At 39.8% G+C, this 24342-nt stretch overlaps 1 protein-coding gene across 2 annotated transcripts in view; it reads left to right on the forward strand.

The window, feature by feature from the left end:
* The first annotated feature begins 3319 nt into the window (after positions 1–3319).
* The window catches only part of MEMO1 (mediator of cell motility 1), a 131058-nt gene continuing 110035 nt past the window's right edge, over positions 3320–24342 (forward strand). The window contains exon 1 of one of the 2 annotated variants that reach the window (XM_065929479.1): positions 3320–3568. In XM_065929479.1, coding sequence (XP_065785551.1) covers positions 3508–3568 — 61 coding nt within the window. In that variant the 5' untranslated portion in view covers positions 3320–3507. The remainder of the gene's footprint in view (positions 3569–24342) is intronic. The other variant, XM_065929478.1, reaches the window with a different exon arrangement.

Below are 24342 nucleotides of genomic sequence, written 5' to 3' on the forward strand. Positions count from 1 at the left end.
GGTAAAGAACTTCAGTAAGTAAAGGGCTCCTCAATCTAGCAGTTGTGTACAAAGTGAAAGTGAAAGTCGCTCAGTCCTGTCTGACTCTTTGCAACTCCATGGACTATACAGTTCATGGAATTCTCTAGGTCAGAATACTGGAATGGGTAGCTTTTCTCTTCTCCAGGGGATCTTCCCAACCCAGGGATCAAACCCGGGTCTCTTGCATTGCAGATGGATTCTTTACCAGCTGAGCCACAAGGGAAGCCCAGTTGTGTATAAGATTTAAAAATGGTCAGTTTAATACTGCCATATAAGCTCCAAATATCAAGCCTAATAAATTACTTATTTTGGGGTATAGGTAGTATACGTATATGGCACAAAGTTCAAAAGATACACAAAGATGTACACTGACTGTTAGCAGTTTGTTGTATCCTTCCAGAGGTATCCCACGTATATGCAAGTGTGTGAGAAGTATTTGGTTTTACACAAATGATATCATAACCTTACACATTGTTCTGCAATTTGCTTTTTGCATTTCTTTTGGCGCTCTTTCCATACCAGTATATGAGAGCATCTTATTGTTTTTAAATGGTGCATACATATGGATATATCCTAAGTTAACAAGTATCATTGACAGATACTGTGTTTGTTTCTACTTGTTAGTACAGACTGATGCAGTGACTCTGACATGCTATTTCAGAAGATAGTTATTGATGTTGGGCTCTAGGTGTCTTATTTGTTGAAGTCTGTGCTTCATGAAGACTTCCTCCTTGCCCTTTGGATGATGTTTATGGAGCGTCAAACCCAAATACTTGGTGGATATAATGGAATTGTTAATATGAAGTGTACAGTATTGCCAAACAGGCTTCTAGGATATCAAGTATTTTCCATTATATGGATCTTCCTTAATTTAGGGGCTGGGGCTAAGTGAGTAGTTTCAGTATCTCTTTCAAGAGTTTATCCTTGAATAAAGTAGCCAGAATAAGATGGACAAGAGGAGTAATGATGGGATATATTGAGCATTCTAGAAATAATAGAAGATCCTCTAACCTTTGACTTCACTTGGCATTGTGATCTTTCCTGAGTTTGATTAGTAAGAAAAATCCTTTGAGGAAAGAAGCCTCCAACTGAGCATTTTAATAGGGAGGATGCTTAATTTTAGATTAGATTACTAGTTTGGAATGAGACCTAGGATTGTTGCTAGGAGCAGAGGATAATGAGAACACAAACATTTACAAAGAACAGTTTATAAGTTGTTTTCAGGTGCCTTACTTAGTGATTCTCACAGGCAGTTAAATATGCCTGCTGTTTGCATTTCACAGATGAGATAACAGGGTTGAAAAGGTTAAATTACTAGATATCCATAATCACACAGCTGATGAGTGACAGAGCAATCAATGTTCTCACACCATATAAATCATATCAACTATTTCCTTTTCTTGGAATTTACAATGAAGTGTTTACAATTTCATCAGTTATCACCGAGTTTTGTCACCAGAAAGAGTACCAGGGAATCGGCTTCAGCCCTCCTTTTTCTGTTATCCCTAGATTGACTACTTGGTATGTGTACCCCCACCCTCCAATATTTGAGCAGGTTAGCGGTGAAGTGAGAGGGTTAAAAATTGAATACAGAACTATATAGAGTGGAGGTTTTTATTCTTTTTCTTTTTTTGCAGCTTAAAAAGTGTATAAAAAGGTGTGAAAGTCAGAGATGTTCCAGTAATTGACCAGGACTGGGATCTCAAGCAAGATCCATGGAACTTAAAGTCAAAAAGGTGAGAATAGAAAGTGTAGTACCTGGAAAAAAAAATTCTATTACTATGACACTAGGAAAACTTGAAAATTAAGCACAGTCGTTTGCTTTGGCCTCTACCACGGATCTGTTTAGTGTGAATTTCAGATATAACAGTGTTATAGTTTTAATTCCAAGTCTATCATTGAAGGCATGCGATTTGCTCTTACTCTCTTCCTAGTTTTGGAATGGTCTACTCCATAACATTTTCTTGGAGGTCCAAGATAGTCTATTTTACTGTGATTATTATATAATTTTAATGTAATTGTTTCTGACACTTGCGGTGGGATTTAAAAGATAATTGAGGGTTAGAAATAATGTTTGGGGGGTTAGTCGCTAAGTTGTGTCCGGCTCTTGCAACCCCATGGACTGTAGCCTGCCAGGCTCCTCTGTCCATGGGATTCTCCAGTCAAGATTACGGGAGTGGGGTGCCAATCTATTAGGCTTTTTATATTTATTAACTCATAACCCTAGGGACACACCTTGAGTATTATGCCCGTTTTATAGATGAGAATAACTGAGGCTAACTATGTCACATTGTAGCCCATTGTCACAGAGTTAAGATATGCACTTACATAAACATAAATCGAAACAAGACAAATACCACGATTAGATGGTAAGGGTAGCCCGGTGACGCAAAAGCAGCATTTGCCGCGCCACAGGCACACCTGCTTCTACAAAATGAATTTCCCAACGTGGCCACAGACTTGCGTGCCTAGGAGTGAAACCTTGGGGGGTGAGCACCCACTAAGGGTTCCTGCGTGTGGCGGAGAAGACAGGGGACTTTCCACGTGGAAAGCTGCACCGTAGAGCCCTCGGTGCTCCCGGTTTAAGGAAGTTGGTTGGGGGAGGGGGCTTGCCCTGCGGCTGCGTCCTGCTCCCCGCGCCCTCCCCCTCCCTCTCCCCGCCTCTGCTGCCGCTAAACCCCGGAGAGCGGAGCGCGCACGGTGAGATTCCTCGGCGGGCCTGGCAGCGGCTGCTGGGCATGCTCAGTGGGCAGGACCCGTTAGAGTGGCGAGTAAGGAAGCTTTGGCTCTGCTCGAGGCTGCCTTCCCCGGTTCAGGCCCCGGCCCTGGGCTTTTGTGTGCGCAGAGCCGCAGCCGCCGCCGCTTCCTCGCGGGGCCGCCCGACCCCAGATGCCGTCTGGCCTGTCCGGTGTCCGCCGTTAACCTCGCCGCACGGCCGGAGGAGGAGCGGGGCGGGGCGGGGCCGGCGGGCCGGCAGCCGGGCAGGAGGGCCCGGCCGGGGGTGGGGGTGGGTGCGGGGAGTCCCGCTGGGGGTGGGGGGAGGGGGCGGGCGTGGAGTCACGGGGGTGGGGTCACCGGCGGTGGCTCGGGGAGGCCGACCGGGAAGGGAGGGGGCCGTGGGGGCGGCTCGGCGGAACCAGCCCCGGCTGGGGAGCAGCGGCGACTCCAGGGGCCGGGGCCACGGCTCTCCGAGCTTCGGCGTGAGCCCGCCGCGGGCCCCGTCTTCCGGCGGCCGCCCGAGTTTGTGGTGATTGTTGCCGCCGCCGCCGCCACCGCCCCGGCTGCCATCTCCTCCTCCTCCTCCGGGGCCGCCGCCTCCTCCTCTTCCTCCTCCTCCTCCTCCTGGGCCGGGCCGATCCCCTCCCCGCTGCCGCCTCCTCCTGGGCTGGGCCCGCGGTGTCTCGTCCCCTCGCGGAGCCGCTCCTGCCGCCGCCGCCGCCGCCTCCTCATTCATCCTCGTGCACCATAGGCGGCACAGGCACCAAGATGTCCAACCGAGTGGTCTGCCGGGAAGCCAGTCACGCCGGGAGCTGGTACACAGCCTCAGGTAGGGCCCCAGGCCGGCCGGCCCGCCCGCCGCTGCCGCCGCCTGGCCCTGCGCCCGGCCGGCCGAGGTCGGCGGCCCGGCCCCGCGCGGCGGCGGGAGGGACGAGGGCGCGGACGGCCGCCGGCCGCGGACCGCGTGGGGAGGGAGCGGGCCGGAGGCCGGCCTCGCCGCCTCCCCCACCCGGGCGGCATCCTGCCGGGCAACCCGGGGCCGGCCACCCTCACGCTCTGCCGGGAGTTGGGCGAGAGGGAGAGTTGCCTCCTCGGCAGCCTGCGCCCTCCCTCGGGACCCGGCTTGGGCAAAGACTGTGCTACCCGACCGAGCCTCCTCGTCGCCTCCTCCGGCTCCAGGGAAGCGGGGGGCCGGCCGCAGCCACCCTGGGGAGGACTGTTCACCCGGCGCCCGAGCCCCGCTTCCTGCGCGCGACCCTCCGACCGCGGGAGGGACTCGCCTTCCTCCTCTCCTCTCCTCTCCTCTCCCCTCCCCTCCCCTCCCCTCCCCTCCCGTCTCCTCTCCTCTCCCCTCACCTCCCCTCCCCTCCCGTCTCCTCTCCTCTTCTCCCCGAACGGCGCCCGCGCGACCCGGGGAGTTCTCAGCCTCCCGGGTGCACCCGGGCTCTGCCCGCCCGCCTCCTGCCAGGCAGCCTTCGCCCTCTCCACCCCTCCTCCCCCGACAGTTGAGAACGGGAGGCCGCATTTCCCCGCACCTCTTCAGGTGCTTTGCCGTCTTGAGAGGAGTGAAGGGTAGTACTTTTTCACTTGCCAGACTGGAGGCAAGGTCTAGGCTTGGGAGATCTGGGAGAGGAGGCCTTTTCTGGGATTCGCAGCTCAGCCCGTTGGGGGTAGGGTAGGAGTACCGGTAAGCTGGGGCTTGGGGTGGCCTCCCAGCTCTTTTGTCAGTGTTTTCATTGTTACTGTCATTCACGAAAGGGGCAGCTGGAGGTGGCATCAGCGCTTTTCCTGAGCAGCCTCTCAAGCCTCAACACCGAGCAGGTGCTGGAAATAACGAACGCGGTGGGTCAGGTTTTGAGTGAATTTAATCTTCTGTCGACTCTGTCCAAAAACATTTTAGAGCTCTTTATCTAAGAGAGTGTAGGGACTTTCCCTTTAGTAAAGCTCTGGTTGGCACGACTGTTTTGGGGGATTACTTTGTGGAGTCACATTTCTGTTAAGTTGACAAAGTTCCATTGTGATTCCTGAATTTTCAGTCATTTGGTATTGGCTTATCAATAAGGAGACCCAGCTCTTTAATGTGAGGCAGATCATGTTTTCCTTTGCAAATAGTTGGGTTGGACAGTGACATGGTTTGTGAGAAGACAAAGATTTGCAAGATAATTCATTTCTCTGAGGTTGCTAAGCTCTCTCATTAAATGCATGCACTTTACTGACTCACTGAAAATTTCCTGTGTTAAGAAGACACAAAGGATTTGTAGGCCTAACAGGTAGCTGTAGTTTTGCATTAAGCAGATGACTTTTCATGGTTACAGTGGCTTCCCTCATGGTCCCAAAGTACTTCATAAATATTTCATCAGGTCTCACAACCTAGAATGTCAGCTAAGCTTTTCTTGTTCAGTTTATGCAGATGTGCCCATGATTCTGTACAGACCAGTGGCAGAACAGGAATGGGAGTCGCTGGCTCCTGGGTTTGCCCTCCAATCACTGCACTATTACTATTACATTTATCAATGAATAATAGTCTTTTCAGGGTTGTAAGTCACTGAACGTTTTTTCTTCAGTGTATTCTGAAGCGCTACAGAGTCTCAGTTTTCACTTTCATGACCATCTTTTGGTTAATTTGTCTTCTATACCTTTCAAAAGTGTTTTAAACTTCTTTTGTAGTTTGCATTGAAATGTGGGCAAATGATTCTGGAGCAATTTTTATAGGTTCTTGAACATTCTTTTCATAGTAAAGTAAGGCATAGTTCACACTGCAGACTTGAAAAGACTCGTTCAATAATCTTCTTAATGTAAGAATTCTTTAATCTAGCTCAAGACATTGTGTTCTTAAAACTATCAATAGTGAACTAAAATGGACAACTTAAAAAATTTTTTTAAACTATATTCTTATTTCTCTAAATTCTGAATGAAATCAATGTCATTTTGGTAATGTGAGTTGTCATGGAGAAGTTTATTGTTAAAAAAAATTCAGACCATGTGTCGCTTGTGTGTGTGTGACTTAAGTAATAATTAAGGGTGAATTTAAAGCAATTTAGTTTTAAAAACTGATTTCATGTTTTAACAGTGATTGAAAATATAAGTAAATTTTGACTTAATCTAGTGATCCCTAGAACCCAGTGTACCTAGATTGGTAACGCTGACCATTGGAAAAATTTTACTTGTGTTATTGTTGTTCCCTTAAACTAGCCCTAAAAGCATATAATAGGAGATATGTGCTTTTGGATTGTCATTCTGTAGTTCCTACAGCATTCAAATGATTGTGTCTGTAGAATTAAAGTGTTCAATTATTGATAAAAGAGATAAATAAAATATGCTTCATTTATATAGCTAGTTCAGAAAAAAAAGTGTGTACATACATATATGTGTTTTGTATATATAACACACATCTTCATTTTAATTTACACCTTGCTATATGCTAGATCCACTGATAGACGTATCAAGTATTCCCTGCCCTCCAGGAAGATAATTTGAAGTAAGTAGTAACTCAAGACAGCAAGGAAATATCAGATAAATTGAAGCAGTGCTTCTAGGAGCTAGGAGGAGGGTGGAATCACTTCAGAGGATTTGAATTATGCTTGGAAGGAAGGGTGTTTGGGTAGCTTTGGAAAGGGGAAAGTACTTTGGGGAACACCACAAAGATACAGAGGCAGGTGAGTATAAGTAGGTCAGTTTAATAAGAATGGACGCTTCTCACAGGGGTGTGGTTCAGGGACCTGGTTGAAGCTAGGGTGTAGGTGCCTATGCATTCATAGGGATTTCACTTACGCAATGGGCAGTCAGGACCAGTGCAGAAGTTTCTGAGTGGGGGACTGATACACAAGAAACATTTTAGGAAAATTAATCTCATAGGACGGTTAATCCTCACTTCTTTACTGATGTACAGCAGGGATCAGCAAACTCACAGTGCCTGCAGTCCAAATCCAGCCTGTGATCTTTTTTTGTTTGTTTTTTGATAAAGTCCACTGGTGAAGTACGGTTTTTAATTTTTAAAGAGTTTAAAAAAACAAACCAAGAAGTGCAGTAGAGACTATGTGGCTTGTAAAGCCTAAAGTTTTTACTATTTATTGGCCTACAGAAAAAAAATCGTTGACACATAGTGTGTGGTTCTCAATGTGACCTCTTGATCAACAGCATGATGACTATACTCTGTATTTGTTTCTGGGTGTGTTGTATCTTTCATTTGATTGTTTCAGGCCCTCCCTTATCTTCTGTCTGGACAGTTATAACTCTCTCCTAACTGCCGTTCTTTCTGCTAACTTGATTCCCCTTAAGTCTATGTTCTGCATTGCTCCCTGGATAATCTCTCTGACCACGTAATTTCTTTGCATAAACCTTACTCGCCCATCTTGCCTGTTGGATAAGGTCTAAGTCCTTTCATGACTTGGCATCTTTCTATCTCTTGCCACTTCCCCCAATCCCATCCTAGCTCTCCCTTTTACTACTCTTAAGCAATGTCTAACAGCTGTTCATTGTTTCTTTAAATACACTGTGCTGTTTCTTATCACTGTGTTTTTATTCAAACTGTTTCCTCTGTTGGAATGCACTTCACCAGGATAACTTCTAATGTTTTAAGGACTCAGATGTTAGCATCTCTTAGAAGCCTACCCTGATGCCTTTCCTCCCGCTGTCTGTTTCTGATGTTCCTTTGTGTTGCTCTGTTTATCTCTATACTTTTACCTTGTTATCTGTGCATGTGGTCTTTTGTAAGATTATGAACTAGAAGCCAGGGATCATTTTCTACTAATTTTTTAATACCCTAAGTTCTCAGCTCTGGTTTTGTACAACTTAGTAGATATTCAGTAAGTATCTGAACAAGTGAACATTAAAGTACTTGTCATATAGGAGACTTGGACAAAGATATTGATGTCTGAGTCTCTAGGAGCATTGTGGGTGATATAGGACCATTGGTAGTTAAGTCTTTGAGCATGGTGTAGGTGAAGAATCTTGGTAGAAAAGGATTAGAAATCTTGATTCACTAGTTGGGGGGACTGTATTTAATATAAGATTTTTAAAGAACTATGACATACATAGAAGTGTACAGCTAGTTGAAGTTTCACAAAATAGGCATATCATTGTAAGTAGCAGCCAGCTCAGCAAATGTCAGTACTGGAATTCTCAACTTGCAGCGTGTTCCTTGTATTCTAACACCATAGGGAAGTCTTGTCTGTTTTTGAACTCTGTGTTAAAGGAATCATATAATATATCTTGTTTGAGCTTCTTTTGTTCAACATTATGTTTATGAGATTAATTCATGTTTTTCTGTGGTTTGTTTATTCTATTCTATGAGTAAACCACAATTTTTCCATTCTACTGTTGATGGACATTTACATACAGTTTTGCCGCTTTGAGAATTTTTGTACTCTTATTTCCTGATGAACACATATATGCATTTTTGTCGGGTATATACCTTAAGTGGAATTATTAGGTCATAGTTATGGCTATGATATATTCATTTTTAGTAGATTTTGCTGAAGTTCTGCCAAGTGGTCTCATAAACTTATACTCCCCTCAGCAGTGTGTGAGAGAGTTCCAGTTGTTCCACATCTTTGCCAACACTTGGTATTTTTATTTTTAGTTATGTCTGGAAGGGTGTGTAGTGACATTGATTGTAGTTTTTGTTTTCCTGATGACTGTTGAAATTGAGCATCTTTTTTTTTTATTAGGGACCCCATGTTTATTAGCCATTTGAACTTCTCCTTTTGTGAAGTGTCTGTTAAGTCTTTTGCCCTTTTTTACGAGGGTATTTACTTTTTCCATATTGATGTAGTTCTTTATGTATTTTGGATATAGTGTTTTTAGATAGGAGTATTGCAGATATCTTCTATTCTGTAGCTTTTTCGGGATCTTACTGTCTTTGTGACCCTAAAGTTCTTCATTTTAAAGAAGTCTGGTTAACGATTGGTTAGTGTTCTTTTGTTTCCATTTATGAAATCTCTACCTACCTAGTGTCATGAAATTAACTTTCCTATGTTTTCTTTTAAAAGCTTTCTTTTCACCTTTCTTAGTAAGATCAGTAATTCATCTGCTTGATAGCTGTATCTGTATGGTTTTGTTAGGTTACAGAGATTTATTTTGAAATGTACATATAGAAAAAGTATTAAAAAAATAAAAAGTATAAATGAGTGTGCAAAATGGGGGTATACTTTGATGAATAGCCAGAAATATCCAGAAATATAACATACTCTGTAACTATCCCCTAGCTCAAGGAATTGAACATTTTCAACATCTCTGAGGGATATATTACATTTTAATGTTTTCTGAAATTGGTATATTTTATATCTTAAGTGTATATATAATGTGGGAGTATTTCCCCCCTGGAAATTGGTTGTTATAGCTTATAATCACTAGTGTCATAGAAGTAAGGAAATATATCAGAGTCTAATGATTTTATAAAGCGTTCTTGAAATATTTGTTTGATATATCTTAATAGCAGTTTGCTTTTTTAAGTTGTTTTAATTCTTTCTGTCCTATTTCAGGAATATATTTAATAGAATTATATCAGGGTTCTATTTTGGAGAACCACAACCTTTTTTTATTGCTTGTATCTTTTGAGTTCTAGAGTGTCAAAATATATCTTGGTGTGTGAGAAACAAATACATTCTCCTTTGAAGAGAAAATACTATATAGTATTTAGTTTTGAAATGAGCTTTTTTAGATTATTAATATGGTTTTTCTGTATGATGGTCTTTCTTTGTTCTTCATCCTGTTATTTTATCTTGGAGAAGGGCAAGAGAGAGAACAAATTTCTTAGGTAAACTTGAGATTATTGCTTAACTACCTCTCACTTTCTCCATTGTCCTTTCACGTGCAGGTTCCAAGTCAAAAATCTCCCTACCTCCATAGTGTAGTTTATGTTATCTACTTTTGGGTTTTTGTCCATTTTAAAGAAAATCAAGACACCAAGTAAAGATGTCATTTATTAAATGTATTCTGTAGTTGCATTTACATATATGTGTATGTAACCTCTAATCTTCAAAAGGCTGCTACAAGTTTGGTATTATCTGCATTTATGGATGTGGAAACCATGACTCAGAGTTTGAGAAACTCGTTTAAGTTGTTTAAGGTATAGAAAGTAAGTGGAAGAGCCAGTCTGACCCCGAAACTAGGAGTGAGGAGGTATGCTTTCCCAAACACTGAGCTTTTCTATTGCAGTCAGGTTTTCCTTACACTACAATATTTGCATTTAACTGGCACTTATATATCATTTATAAAGCATTATAAACTGGCACTTATATATTTTATATATTTATATATATTTTATATTTATAAATATTTTATATATTTATAAAGCATTATAACTGGCACTTATATATCATTTATAAAGCATTGTCTCATACATTTTTTATGTTCACAATAATCTTATGATTAGGTGTAGGACAGGTAGGGTGGGCGGGTCTTTGATCCACCCCCACTTCGCTATTTTATTCATGAGAAACTAAGACTTGAAGGAAACTAAATTGCCTGAGTCATCTGCTGTTAAATGGTAGAGCTAGAATTTGAACCTAGGACTTCTAGCTGAAGCCTAGTATTCTTTCTAATTATAGTAATGCTAGAGTAAGTAAGAAGTTGAGCTATTTGGAATCAGTAAGCACCTCTATAATTGTCAGGTAAATATATTATAAAAGCATGAGTAAAAACAGGAACATTGAATATTATTGATATGGTATAAAAACTGACAAAAGAATTGGTAGAATTTAATTAACCTAGGATTAATCAAATCTAGGATTTGAATTTGGGCCTAACAAAACTTGACACTTCTGTAGAGGCTTTATTTAACATATTTGTCAGTATTGGACAAACTCAATTCTGTCTGAAAGGTATTCTAGGGACTAGGTGCATAGTGGAAAATGAAACAGACAGACTCTCTATAGAGTTTATATTCTAGTTGGAGACAGGTTATAAATAAGGTAAGTAAAACATAAAGTATATTAGATAGAGGAAAGTGCTTTGGAGAATTACAAAGCAAATAAAGCAGAGCTGACGCATGAGGAATGTTAAGGAATGGGAGAAATTTTAAATGGCAAGGAAAGGGTTGACTTCATTGGACTTACATTTGAGTGAAGATGAAGTAGGTGAAAGAACAAGCCTTGCATTCTATATAATTTCAGGTCAGAGGTATAGCAAGTTCTCAGGTACTGTGGCTAGAGCAGGCCTGGAGTATTTGAGGAATGCATGAAGGTCATTGCAACTAGAATGAAGTGACGGGGTGGTTTGATATGAGGTTAAGAGAGGAATAAGATAGCTGGAGTAGAGGGACAAAGGTGTTGTGGTCAGATGGCATTAGGTCTGGAGGGCCAGGGTGAGGACTGGAGTGAGAGAGCCACTGGAGAGTTTTGAGCAGTTGGTGACAGGGTTTAATTTAGACTCACTCGAACTGCTTGACTGCCATGTTAAGAGTAGACTAGAGTTGGGGCGTGGTGAAAACAGTGGCAAGGGCTGCACCAACACTTAAGAGGGAAGTAGCCTCCATTTCACAGATGGTGATGGATTGAGCAATAGCTGTGAAGGTGAATAAGAAGCGGTTGATTATTGGATACGTTTTGACGGTAGAGTTCAAAGGATTTGCTGACATACTCAAAGTGAGAGAAGAGAGGCAGAGAAGAGTCATGGATAGCTCTAAGGTTTATCCCTGAGATTGCAATAATGGAGTTGCTGTTATCTGAGATAAGGAAGAGAAGCAGGTTTGGAGGGGGAAAGTTAGAAGCTTAATTTTGGTCTGTTAAGTTTGAGATGTTTACTTTATAGTTAAGTGAATATGTGAGCCTGGAGTGTAGGGGAGACGCCTAGTGTGGAGATATAAGATTGGGAATTATCATCATGTTAAATGGCTCAGCAGTAAAGAATTTGCCTAGTAATGCAGGAGATGGCGGGAACATGGGTTCAGTCCCTGGGTTGAGAAGATTTGGTGGAGGAGGAAATGGCAACTCACTCTAGTATTCTTGCCTGGAAGGTTCCATGGACAGAGGAGCCTGGCTGGCTACAGTCGATGGGGTTGCAAAGAGTTGAACACGACTGAGCATGTGAGCATGCTTGCAGATAATATTTGAAGCCAAGTATCTGGATGAGATCACTGTAGGAATCAATGTGGTCAGAAAAAAAGAGGTTTGTGAGTGAGCCTTAGAACACTCGCCACTTGAAGAGGTTGAGAAGGTGAGGGTTATCATGTAAGGAAGATAGATGAAGCTTCTGGTGAGGAGGAGGTGTCCTAGGAGCCAAATAGGGAAAATGCTTTAAGGCATCTCAACACAATTTATATAGTTTTTTTCTTAGACAAGCACATTTAATCTGGTTTAAGTGACTCTGGTCTTAGCCATCTCTTACCCTGCTCCCAGAGCTTCCTAACTGATTGCCTAGTTCCCATTCTATTCTTTACACAATGGCCTGAGAGATCATTTTAAAAATGTAAATAAGATAATATTCTTTTCTAAAAATCCTATCATATTAATATTTAAAATCATACTTGAAAATCCTTGCCAAGACTTAGAAGGTTTTACATGCTTTGACCTCTGCTCAACTTTCTCATTTTATCTTGTATTGCTTGTTGTTTACCTTATGCTGTTCCAGCCATTCAGGCCCCCTTCCTGTTCCCCAAATATGTCAAGCTTACACCTCCCTTAGGACCGTTGCATGTACTTCATGATGTACTCCGTGTATGGGTGTGAAAGCTGGACAGTAAGAAAGGCTGAGCACCGAAGAATTGATGCCTTCAAACTGTGGTGTTGGAGAAGATTCTTGAGAGTCCTTTGGACTGCAAGGAGATCAAATCAGTCAGTCCTAAAGGAAATCAACCCTGAGTATTCATTGGAAGGACTGATGCTGAATCTCCAGTACTCTGGCCACCTGATGCGAAGAGCCGACTCATTGGAAAAAACCCTGATGCTGGGAAAGATTGAGGGCAGGAGAAGGGGATGACAGAGGATGAGATGGTTGGATGGCATCACTGACTCCATGGACATGAGTTTGAGCAAACTCTGGGAGATAGTGAGGGACAGGGAAACCTGGCAAACAGCAGTCCATGGGGTTGCAAAGAGTCAGACACGACTGAGCTACTGAACAACAAAGTTGTTAACTAACAAAGTGGTTAGCAACAAAGTGTTAACTAATCCTGGCTTGGTAGTCAAGGAAAGTATGTTATTTATTGACTCTCTTATTAGTCACAGTTGGGAGACATTGAAAATGAATGGACTAGGTTTTCCCAAAGTGTTCTGAGAAACAATAGTCCTTGGAGATGCCTTTGCAGAAAGGGTTTATGGTCAGATAAGTTTAGGAAATGATGCATCTGTTTTTCTCCCTTGGGCTCAGACATCTAACAATGGACTTGTTTTATGGCTCATTTCATGGTCTGTCTTGGTGAGTGTTCTGTGTTTGTTTGAAAATAATGTATGTTTTCTGTAGTTGTGGGGTAGAATGCACTCTAAATATTAATTAGGTTAAGTTAGGTTGTTGTATTTAAATCTTCTCACATTCCTATTGATTTTCCTTTTTTGTCTGTCCATTCCTGAGAGGAGTATTAAAATTCCAACTGTGGTTCTGGGTTTGTCTATTTTTTTTCTTTTAGTTTTGTTGGTTTGTTGTTTCAAGTTTTTTGAATCTCTGTTTTCTGATATACCTGTTAGGAGTTATACTTTCTTGGTGAATTGAGCAGCACAGTATATGTTGCTCTTCTGTCTGGTAATATTTCTCACTTTGAAGTGTTCCTTGTTTTGTCTTAATGAAGCCAGTCCAGCTTCCTTGTGGTTAATATTTACATGTTATATGCTTTCCATGTGTGTAAGGGTCACCAGGACCACCTTCAGGTTTGATGACTTGTTAGAAGCGTCAAAGCTGTCATACTTACAGATGGGGTTTATTACAGAGGAAGAACACAGGTTAAAGTGAGGAAAAGTACATCCAGCGGAGTCCAGGAGAAACCAGGCATGAGTGTCCAGTTGTCCTCTCTGTTGCGTGGCAGCAAGCGTGAAATACTGCCACCCAGGGAAGCTCAGCCCGGCCTCGGTACCCAGGTTTTTACTGAGGGTCATTCTGGAGGCATGGGGCACTTTTGTGACTAGCTACTCAGTTTCCAGCTCTCCTGTCTCCTGCAGAGGTCATACGGATACAATGTGGCCCAGGTTAGCAGGAGAACAAAAATAGGAGTTCACAATAAGTCACATTGTTGGCATAAACTATCTGGCAAGGCCCCCGTATACAAAGACACTTAAAAAAATTGTGGTAGAATATATGTAACAAAATTTACTATTTAACCAATTTCTAAGTGTATACTTTTCTGAAATCAGTACATTTGTGTTATTTACAACCATCTCCAACATCCATTCTGGAATGTCTTCATCTTTCCCAACTGGAAGTTTGTACGGATTAAGCAGTTAACTCCCCGCTGACTCCTTCCTTCAGCCTTGGCAACCACTCTTTTTTCTTTATCTATGATTTTGCCTTGGTGCATAACCTTGGTGCATTTAAGTGAATTCATACAATATTTGTCCTTTTATGTCTGATTTATTTAACTTGGCATGTTTTCAGAGTTCATTTATGTTGTAGCATGTTATCAGAATTCGTTTTTAAAGCTGAGTACTATCCATTGTATGATATACCATAGTTTACCTATTCATTTATCCGTTGACAGATATTTTGGTTATTTCTACCGGTTGACTTTTGTGAATGACACTGCTGTGAATGTTGGTGTACAAGTATCTGCTTGAGTCTTGCTGTTAGTTATTTTTTATATCTATCTAGAAGTAGAATTGCTGGGTCATGTAGTTTGATCCCTGGGTTGGGAAGATCCCCTGGAGAAGGAAATGGCAACCCACTCCAGTACTCATGGAAGATCCCATGGACAGAGGAGCCTGGTAGGCTACAGTTCATAGGGTCGCAAAGAGTCAGACATGACTGAGCAACTTCACTTTATAGTAATGCTGTGTTTAACTTCTTGAGAAAAAACCAAACTGATTTCCATAGCAGTTGCACCATTTTACATTTCTACCAGCAGTGGGTGGGGGTTCCATTTTTTTCCACAACCTTGACAACACTTGTTATTTTCCTTTTTTTTTTTTTTTTGGTAATGGCCATCCTTAAGACTGAGTTTGTATCATTATGGTTTTGATTTGTATTTTTCTAATGACTAATTATGTTAAACACCTTTTCATGTGCTTGTTGGCCATCTGTAATCATCTTGGGAGAAGAATCTTTTCAGGTCCTTTGCCCATTTTTGAATTGGGTTGTTTGCTTTTTTGTTGTTGTTGATCTGTAAGAGTTTGTAATATCTGTAATATTCTGGAAAGAAATCCTTTATCAGATTTACGATTTGCTAGGATTTTCTCCCCTCCTACAGATTGTCTTTTTAGTTTCTTGGTAATATTCTTTCACGTATAGTTTTTAATTTTGCAAAATTTAGTATTGTCTTTTTTTTGTTGTTTGTTTGTTACTGATGCTTTGATATTATATCTAGAAAACCATTGGCAAATCCAAGGTTATGAAGATTTGCCTCTGTATTTTGAGAGTTTTAGTTTTAACATTTAGGTTGTTGATCCATTTTGATATAAGTTTTGTAAATGGAGTGGGTTAAGATCAATTTCATTCTTTTGCTTGTGGATAGTCTAGCTGTCTCAAGACTGTTTGTTGAAGAGATTATTCTTTACCTATTGAAAATTCAAATCAATAATTCATAGATTTTTGGGTTTATTTCTGGATTCTTAGTTCTGTTCCATTGGTCTTTCTGTCTGTCCTATGTCACTACCTTAATCTTCATTTTATTTATTTGTGTTTTTTTCTTTTTTTTGACTGTCTCACGACTTGCAGGATGTTAGTTTTCCAACCAGGGATCGAACCTGCACCCTTGGCAGTGAAAGTGTGAGTTTCTAACCATTGGACCACCAGGGAATATGCACAACCATACTGTTTTGATTTCTGTAGCTTTTTTTTTTTTTTTTTTTGGTAATATTTATTGGGCTGTGGGGGGTCTTAGTTCTGGCATGTGGAATCTAATTCTCTGACCAGGGTTTGAACCTGGGCCCCCTGCATTGGGAGCACAGAATCTTAGCTGCTGAACCACCAGGGAAGTCCCTGATTTCTGTAGCTTTTTTTTACTCTGTTTTTGAAAATTAGTTTGGTAGGTATTGAATTATGTTGACATTACTTCTTTTAGCATTTTATAAATGTTCTGTTGTATTTTGGCTTGCACAGATTCTGAGAATTCTGTGATTTTTAAATATTTGTTTCTCTGAATATAGGGTGTCTTTTTTTCATCTGGTTACTTTAAGATTTTAAAAGTTATTACCATTTTCCTGCTAGTCTGTTATCATGTGCCTTTGAATAATTTTCTTTGAATTTAGTCCTGTTTCGGATTTGTCAGGTTTCTCAAGATGTGTGGGCTGTAGTTTGCAGCAAATTTGGAAAAACAGTCATCATTATCATCTCAGATGTTTTTCTTTTTCACTTCCTTTGTTTTCTAGACTCCAAACAAAAGTATGTTAGATAGCTTAATATTGAACCACAGTTCACTGAGAATTCTTTTTTTTCTCTCTGCTTACTTTTGGATAATTTCTTTTGCTTTATCTTCCAAGTTAACTGATTTTTTTTTCTTGTACAATATCTAATTTTGCTTTTAATTCTATCAGTGACATCTTTGAAGTATAAAGAATTAAAATAACTGCTGATTTCATGGTTTCACCTGAATATTTCTCTTTCTTTCTTCCTTCCTTTTCCACACTGTGTGACTTGTGGAATCTCAGTTCCCTGGCCAGGGTTTGAAGTGGAACGAAGGCAGTGAAAAGTCCTGAACCCTAACCACTAGATCACCAGGGAACTCCCAGTATTTTCTTAACAATTACTTTATTCTTTACTGTTTGTTTTAGGTGATGGATTTATAGGTTTAAAAAATTCCCTTTTCATTCGAGAAATCAGATACTTATTCTTCTGGCATAATTATTTATTAATAGTTGCTAGTGATACTGTTTTGCTTCAGAGAGGTGGGAAAAGAGGTTAAATTTTTTTGTTTTCTGAGCAACCTAGAAATTGAAAAGGCATTTGAATTATGGCTTAATACTGGCTTTAGGATTATGTTCTTTAAATTAGACTATAAATTAAACGTTTTAAAATACATTTTGTGTGTTTTAAAGATTAAAGATAATTCTCATTCTGGTGCCTTTTTGTGTACCGCATATTCAGCTTCCCTTTATCGGATTCTTGAGTTCCCAGTGTTCATGCATATACAGGCACATATGGACATGCAATCATTTTCTCCCCCTTTTCAGCAACTGGAAGCTAAAGTGTAAAATGCCAATCTCTCATATTTTGTCTTTACCTTTTTGTACTTACACATTTAATAGTTGAAGATCTTTTTAGTGGCCCAGACAGTAAAGAATCTGCCTGCAGTGCTGGAGATTCGGGTTCTATCCGAGGTTGGGAAGATGCCCTGGAGAAGGAAATGGCAACCCCCTCCAGTATCCTTGCCTGAAAAATCCCCCGGACAGGGACTTCCCTGGTGGTTCAGTGGCTAAGATTCTGTGCTCCCAATGCAGGGGCTCCAGGTTTGACCCCTGGTCAGGGAAATAGATCCCACATGCCACAACTAAGACCCAGTGCAGCCAAATAAATAAAAATATTTAAAAGAAAATGCCATGGACTGAGCAGCCTGGTGAGCTACAGTCCATGAGGTCGCAAAGAGTTGGACATGACTGAATGGCTAACACTTTCAGTACTTTCATATTACAACAGATATTTTTTCAAAATTATTGATAACCTCACAGAACTTGTTTTTTTTGTGGATTATGCCTATTAATACCTATCAAATTAGAAATTGAAACTGAGGAACTTCTAGAAATATTTATATTTAATTCATTTAAAATAACAACAATAAGCCCATTCCATGTTAACATAAGTAGCATTTTTAAGAAAATTTTATTGGAGCGTAGTTGATTTGCAGTGTTGTGTTAGTTTCAGGTATAAGGAAATTGACATTTATTAACATTTTTGCAAATATATTTAATGTCTAGCTTAATAGAAAACAGCTGGATTCTCATATCTGTTATTGCATTCACTAATGTTATTTTACTTGAAGCATATGAGGAAATTCTGGCCTCATACAGACATATAGTTAGAAAAGAACAGAGTATTTTAATAGACTGTTCAGATAATTGTGGCTATTCTTTGATGCTATACAAAAACTCAAGTGGTAGTTTATTACTTTTTAAACTTTTACAGACACATAGTTCACATACAATCAGTTACACATTTTTAACATACCTGTGAAACTGTCAGCAAAATCAAAATGGTGTGCTCCTTGATGGTGAACTCTAGTTTCAGAAAGATTTTATTGCAGTGTGGAATTTGAAATCATGGCAGTGAAATGACGTTTTCAAGATCAGTTGGTCTGTCCTCCACTTTGAATGTTTCCATCCACGCAGGATTTTTTAACTCCTTGCATTAATCATTTGGAAAATATTTGTTCCTTGGGTTATGCAGTTCTTACAAGTGTTTACACGTTTCATTATTCATTGTTAAAGAATCACATTTATTAATTTCACATACTCATCAGAAAAGTGATAAAGTAGGAAGCTTTTAAATCTACAGTGGCAGAAACAAGTTTGCAAAATTCTGCTTTTCTCAAAGCTCGAATTTTATAGTTAGCAATAGATACTGACAGTTGTTTTCCTTGATGTTATTTCAAGGAAATATCTGCTAAATACCCAAGATTAAGTAACCATTTGTCTATGAATCGTTCTTTCAAGAAAAATAATTTTCTATAAAATCATGGCTTGCAGTGCAGTTGTGTAAGTGCCCTGGGACAACCATTCAACACAGAGTATTAAAGAAGTGTGTAGTCAAGGCTAGAGATTTTATAAAACGTGTATGTTTATAGCTACAGTTCGATCAAAGGTATTTTTGAATGAAACTTTTTTCGAATAGTGGTTAGTGTGGGGTGGTGAAGAATGTAATGACTACTGGTAGTCAGTTCAGTCGTGTCCGACTCTTTGGGACCCCATGAATCGTGGCATGCCAGGCCTCCCTGTTCATCACCAGCTCCCAGAGTTTACTCAAACTCATGCCCATTGAGTCAGTGATGCCATCCAGCCATCTCATCCTCTGTCTGGTGCTAATGCTAAGGTGTCTACCATTACTTTTGAACCATCAGTCATTGCCAGTAAGTGAATCCCAATGAGTGCCAATACAGTGAAACAAGCAAATAATGTTTTTAGTATTTTGAAAATGGTTTTGACTTGATGGACCTTTTGAAAGGGTCTTGGACTTTGAGAATTGCTGGTTTGCAGAAATTGTTACTTCTTCCTTGGCAATTATGATTAAACCTCCCAACACACACACACACACACACACACACACACACACACACACACACACACACACACACACACACACACCACACCCTATTACTATTACACCGTCTACTAGTTGCGCACTCACACACCCCAGCACACCCAACACACACACACACACACACACACACACACACACACACACACACACACACACACACACACACACACACACACCACACCCTATTACTATTACACCGTCTACTAGTTGCGCACTCACACACCCCAGCACACCCAATGCCATCTTACATACTCCTTCTACTAATTATAATGGCTCAAGGAAAATGGGGAGATGTAATTTATAGATTACATGTGATTTTGATAAACTTCCTCACTTCTGTTTTTCAAAGTGTGGTGAGGGATTACCATAAAACTTTTGAGTTAGATTTGCTGATATATGGGACCCAGATGTTTGCTTTTTTTTTCTTCCTTGATGTCTGCATTTTTACCACACACCAGAGTTGGTTCTAATACAAGGAAACTGGGTTGCTCAAAGTAGAGGATGACATCACCATTATTAGTTTTGTATTTACTGCTCAGAGTGGAAGATGACATCACCACTATCATGTTTGTATTTCTAGCACCCAGAGAAGTGTCTGGCACAGAGCAGGAACTCACTAAATGCTTTATGAGTGAGTGAATGACTAATCTGACTAGATTATTAATGTATTTGTCTGACACCAACTTGCTAAATGTTAAATATATGATGACAGAGTTAGCCTTAAATTATGTCTTTCATTATATTTTATAGTGTGCTTAGTTAAGTATTTAGAACTTAAAAATATTTAAGTCAGATGATATGGCTGTACTGCTTAATGATTGCTGCTTTGGTGATTTCCTCTTGTTTCTAAGCTTCTGCATGATGTGACTTATGCCTGGCTGTCCTCCTTATCTTTTGTCATTTTATCCTTTGTTCACCATATTTTAGGATTCATGAAACCGATCCTTTTTCCTCCTGGTTCCTAACCTCAGGGCCATTGTGCTTGTTGTTTGTTCTTCCTGGAAGTCTCTTCCTCCAGCTCTTCTTGCTGCTTTTCTTCTTCTTCAGGTTGCAATTCAATTGTCACATGCTTGGAGTGCCTTTCCTGTCATTTTTACTTATCCTTCCTTTACTGCACATAAAGTGGCAATGAAATAGTCTGTTTCTTTCATAGCATTCACCACAGTTTGAAGTATTTGTATTTGTTTACAAAATACAAAAAACAAAAACACTGTATTTGTTTACTTGTTTACTATTTGCTTCCCTTCTCTAGAATATATGCTCCATGAGAACATAGACCTACCTGTCTTGTTTATTGTTGTCTTTACAGTACTATTACCAGGAATAGTATTGGCATAGAGTAGACATTTTATAAGGTTCATCAAACAAATAGGTGAATGAATGAATGAAAAGAATATGTGGAAGAAAAGTATCTGATCATACAAGAAATGACTTTAACTTAATAAATAAAAGTAATGGTTATATTAATAAATTAAGGACTTTATGTGAATAACTTTGTTCTACTAGTTTTTAAATTAAATATCACAGATTACGGTTTCTGGTTTATAAAATTACCTGTGGATTAGACATTTCTCTTCATAAATAAATGTGATTTAAACAGTTGTTAAAACTAATATAAGAGGGAACAACAGTGTTTTCTGATTTAAAATAAAGTGAAAATGAAGTCACTTAGTTGTGTCTGACTCTTTGTAACCCCGTGGACTGTAGCCTACCAGGCTCCTCTGTCCATGGGATTTTCCAGGCAAGAGTACTGGAGTTGGGCACCGTTTCCTTCTCCAGGAGATTTCACTACCCAGAGTTTGAACCCAGGTCTCCCGCATTGTAGGCAGATGCTTTACCATCTGAGCCATCAGGGAAGTCGCTGATTTAAAATAAGTATGTAAATAAAATAAAGCTTTTGCTCTTTATAACCATCCAATAAGTCATTTTAGATAATGTGGTGACCCAAGGACGAAAGAGCATATAAAACCAAGGAGGGTCTTGGAATGCAGGAATGAAAAACCAGACCCTTATCATCCTTCCCTCCCCCATGTTGTAACTAGTAATGGAACAGTATAACCTATCTCCCCTCCTACCCCATAGGGAGAAGGTATTTGCCCTACTCTTCCTCCTCCCCAGTATACATGCCTCATACAGTCAGCAAATGACCCGTAAGACCCCTACCCCGTTCCTTACCCCCAGGGTATAAAAATGAGTCACTGTCTTTCACTGTCGGCTCTCCCTGACTCTCAGGAAGCTGACTTGCTGTGCTGGCAGTGACTCTCCCCTGCCCACTCTAATAAACTTTATTTTTCTTTCATTCTGCCTCGTGTCTGGAAACTCTTTTCCAACCTGCGCTCGGACCATGACAGACACATTATGACTTTCAGCATTATAGCTTTTTTTTAGGGTTTGGAAATAGAAAAGTACATAACATAGCTCCTTTTTTCCCTTCATCTTTATTGAATCATAATTGACATATAACATTGTGTAAGTTTAAGATGTACAACATGATGGTTTGATGCTCTTATATGTTGTGAAATAATTTCCACAGAAGGGTAACACTCCGTCATCTCAAATAATTACCACATCTTTTTTTGGTAAGAACATTTAAGATCTACTCTTTCAGCAGTTTTCAAGTATACAATATAGTATTGTTAACTATAGTTGTATGTTAGATCCCCAGAACTTATTTATAACTGATGGCCATTTTGACAGATGTGAGGTGATACCTCATTGTGGTTTTGATTTGCATTTCTCTGAGAATTAGCAGTGTTGAGCATCTTTTCATGTGCCTCTAGGTAATCTGTGTATCTTCATTAGAGAAATGTCTGTTTAGGTCATCTGCCCATTTCATGATTTTTTTTTTCTTTTTGATATTGAGTTATATGAGCTGTTTGAATATTTTGGAAATTAAGCCCTTGTTGGGCCCTTCATTTCCAAATACTTTTTCTCATTTCATAGGTTGTGTTAATGTTTTGTTGATGTTTCCTTTGCTGTGCAAAAGCTTTTAAGTTTGATGAAGTTTTATTTGTTTATTTTTGCTTTTATTTCTTTTGCCTTGAGAGAATGATCTAATAAAGTGTTGCTGTGATTTATATCCAAGAATGTTTTGCCTATGATGTCTTCTAAGAGTTTTATGGTGTTAACTATAATTCAGAAAGATACATGCACCCTGGTGTTTATAGTAGCGCTAGTTATGGTGATTTAAGATATGGAAACAACCCAAATGGCTGTGTGCAAAATGGAATATTACTCGGCCATGAAAAAGAATGAAAATGAAACATTACTATTTGAAGCAACACTGTTGAACCTAGAAAATGTTATTCTTAAGTGAAGTAAGTCATACAGAAAAAGACAAATTTATATGACATCACTTATATGTGCAATCTAAAAAGTAATACAGATAAATTTATATATAAAGCAAGCGGACTCACAGACATAGAAAACAAGCTTACTGTTAGCAAAGGAGAAGGGAGGGAAAGTGATAAATTAGGAGTATGGGACTGACAGATACAGATGACTGTATGTAAAACAGAAGCAGCAGGAATTTACTGTAAAACACAGGGAACAATATTCAGTATCGTAGTAGTCTATAATGGAAAATAATCTGAAAAAAAAAAAAAAAAACAACTGAATCACTTTGCTGTATACCTGAAACTAACACAATACTGTAAATCAACTGTACTCCAATTCTAAATAAATAAACTGTAAGAGGTAGAAGGCACGGTGCTGACTGTTCAGTGATCTAGTCTCCATCTCTGCTTTGTGTAGAATTCTTTGTCTCCGGAGGCTGTTTTATCAGCTGTTGGCCAGCCTATGGATGGACTCTTGTTGGCTCTAGACGCCCATTCCTGTTTTGGTCACTTGTGACCAGATTAGAAAGGTTACTTGGCATTATGCCATTTGTAGCCATACTTGTTACTGTTTGTCTCTGCTTTGGACTGTAGTGAAGAGGTACTGACGAAGTGAGTAGACGTGAAATAGCTACACATGGGGATTAGGAGAGGTCTTTTTGCAGAGGTAAGTTGAAATGTTGAATGCTGTGAAGTTCCTGAGGGGAGAGATTTCTAGTTAGACTATATATGGCTGAAATACAGTGAAGAGGGTCGGAGAGGGAGAGTAGGACCACATCATGTAGAGTCTTAGAGGGCTGGTAAATTGGTTTGTGTTTTATCCTAATTATAATGGGAATCCATGTGAAGGCAGATAGAACTAAAAAAATTTTGATCAAGCTTTAAAATGTTTATAATAAAACAAATATTGAATGAAGAGCCATGATTTAAAAATAAAAAAAGTCCTTAAAATATTTCAAAATTTCACTGGTAATTTATATTAGCATTGGAATTTTAATCTCAGTATAGTTTAATCACCAGCCTTCAATTTTCTTTAAATTTTAAAGTGCTGTTTTTAAGTAATTGGAGCTTCTCTGTTGTCCCAGGTGGTAAAGAATCTGCCTGTAATGCATTAGACCTGGGTTTGATCCCTGGGTCTGGAAGACCCCCTGGAGAAGGGAATGGCTACCCACTCTAGGACTCGTGCCTGGAGAATTCCATGGACAAAGGAACCTGGCAGGCTTTAGTCCATGGGGTCGTAAAAAGTCAGACACGACTGAGGAACTAACACTTTTTAAGTAACCGAGTTAAGGTATTTTGGGTTATGGACTTAGATACAGTCTGTCTACCAGTTTGCCCATCATCTAATATAGTAACAGTTGGGTTCTATATACCAGTTAATAAGGAAGTGTTTATGAAATACATCGTAGCTTTATACTAAGAATTTTGAGGAATAGAAAATAAGTGCAAATGAACCCTCACCGAAGTTCAAATGAGCCAGCCTCTAATAAAAGTAGAGCTTCCGGATTTGGCTTAATGACTATTAATCAACATTTATTGAGTCCTTACTATATGTCAGGCATTTGCACTTGCACTTCTCTTTTAATATGACAAGCACATGAAGAAGCTGAGTGTTAGGTTGTTTGAGATTATGAAGTTTGTGATTGTGTTCTGACCTGTTGACTCCACAGTTGGAGCTCTTACCCGCTGTTCCATATTGCTTCCCATACAGAGTTTTTTTATGAATGAATATTCTAGATTATTAAACATATATTCATTTGAAAATAAAATATTAGGAAGTAATTAACTTTTAAAACAAGTTTTATTTTGTGGAGTTTCAGAGTGTAATATCAATAAAGATAAAAATAATCATTAAAAACCTCCAAATGTGTAAAGTGTTAGCCATGCATGGTGCATAAATTGTACAGTGACCATGGGTGACTCAGTGGTAAAGAAT

Source organism: Muntiacus reevesi, chromosome 3 (genome assembly GCF_963930625.1).
Source record: "Muntiacus reevesi chromosome 3, mMunRee1.1, whole genome shotgun sequence".
In the NCBI taxonomy this organism is placed as follows: Eukaryota; Metazoa; Chordata; class Mammalia; order Artiodactyla; family Cervidae; genus Muntiacus; species Muntiacus reevesi.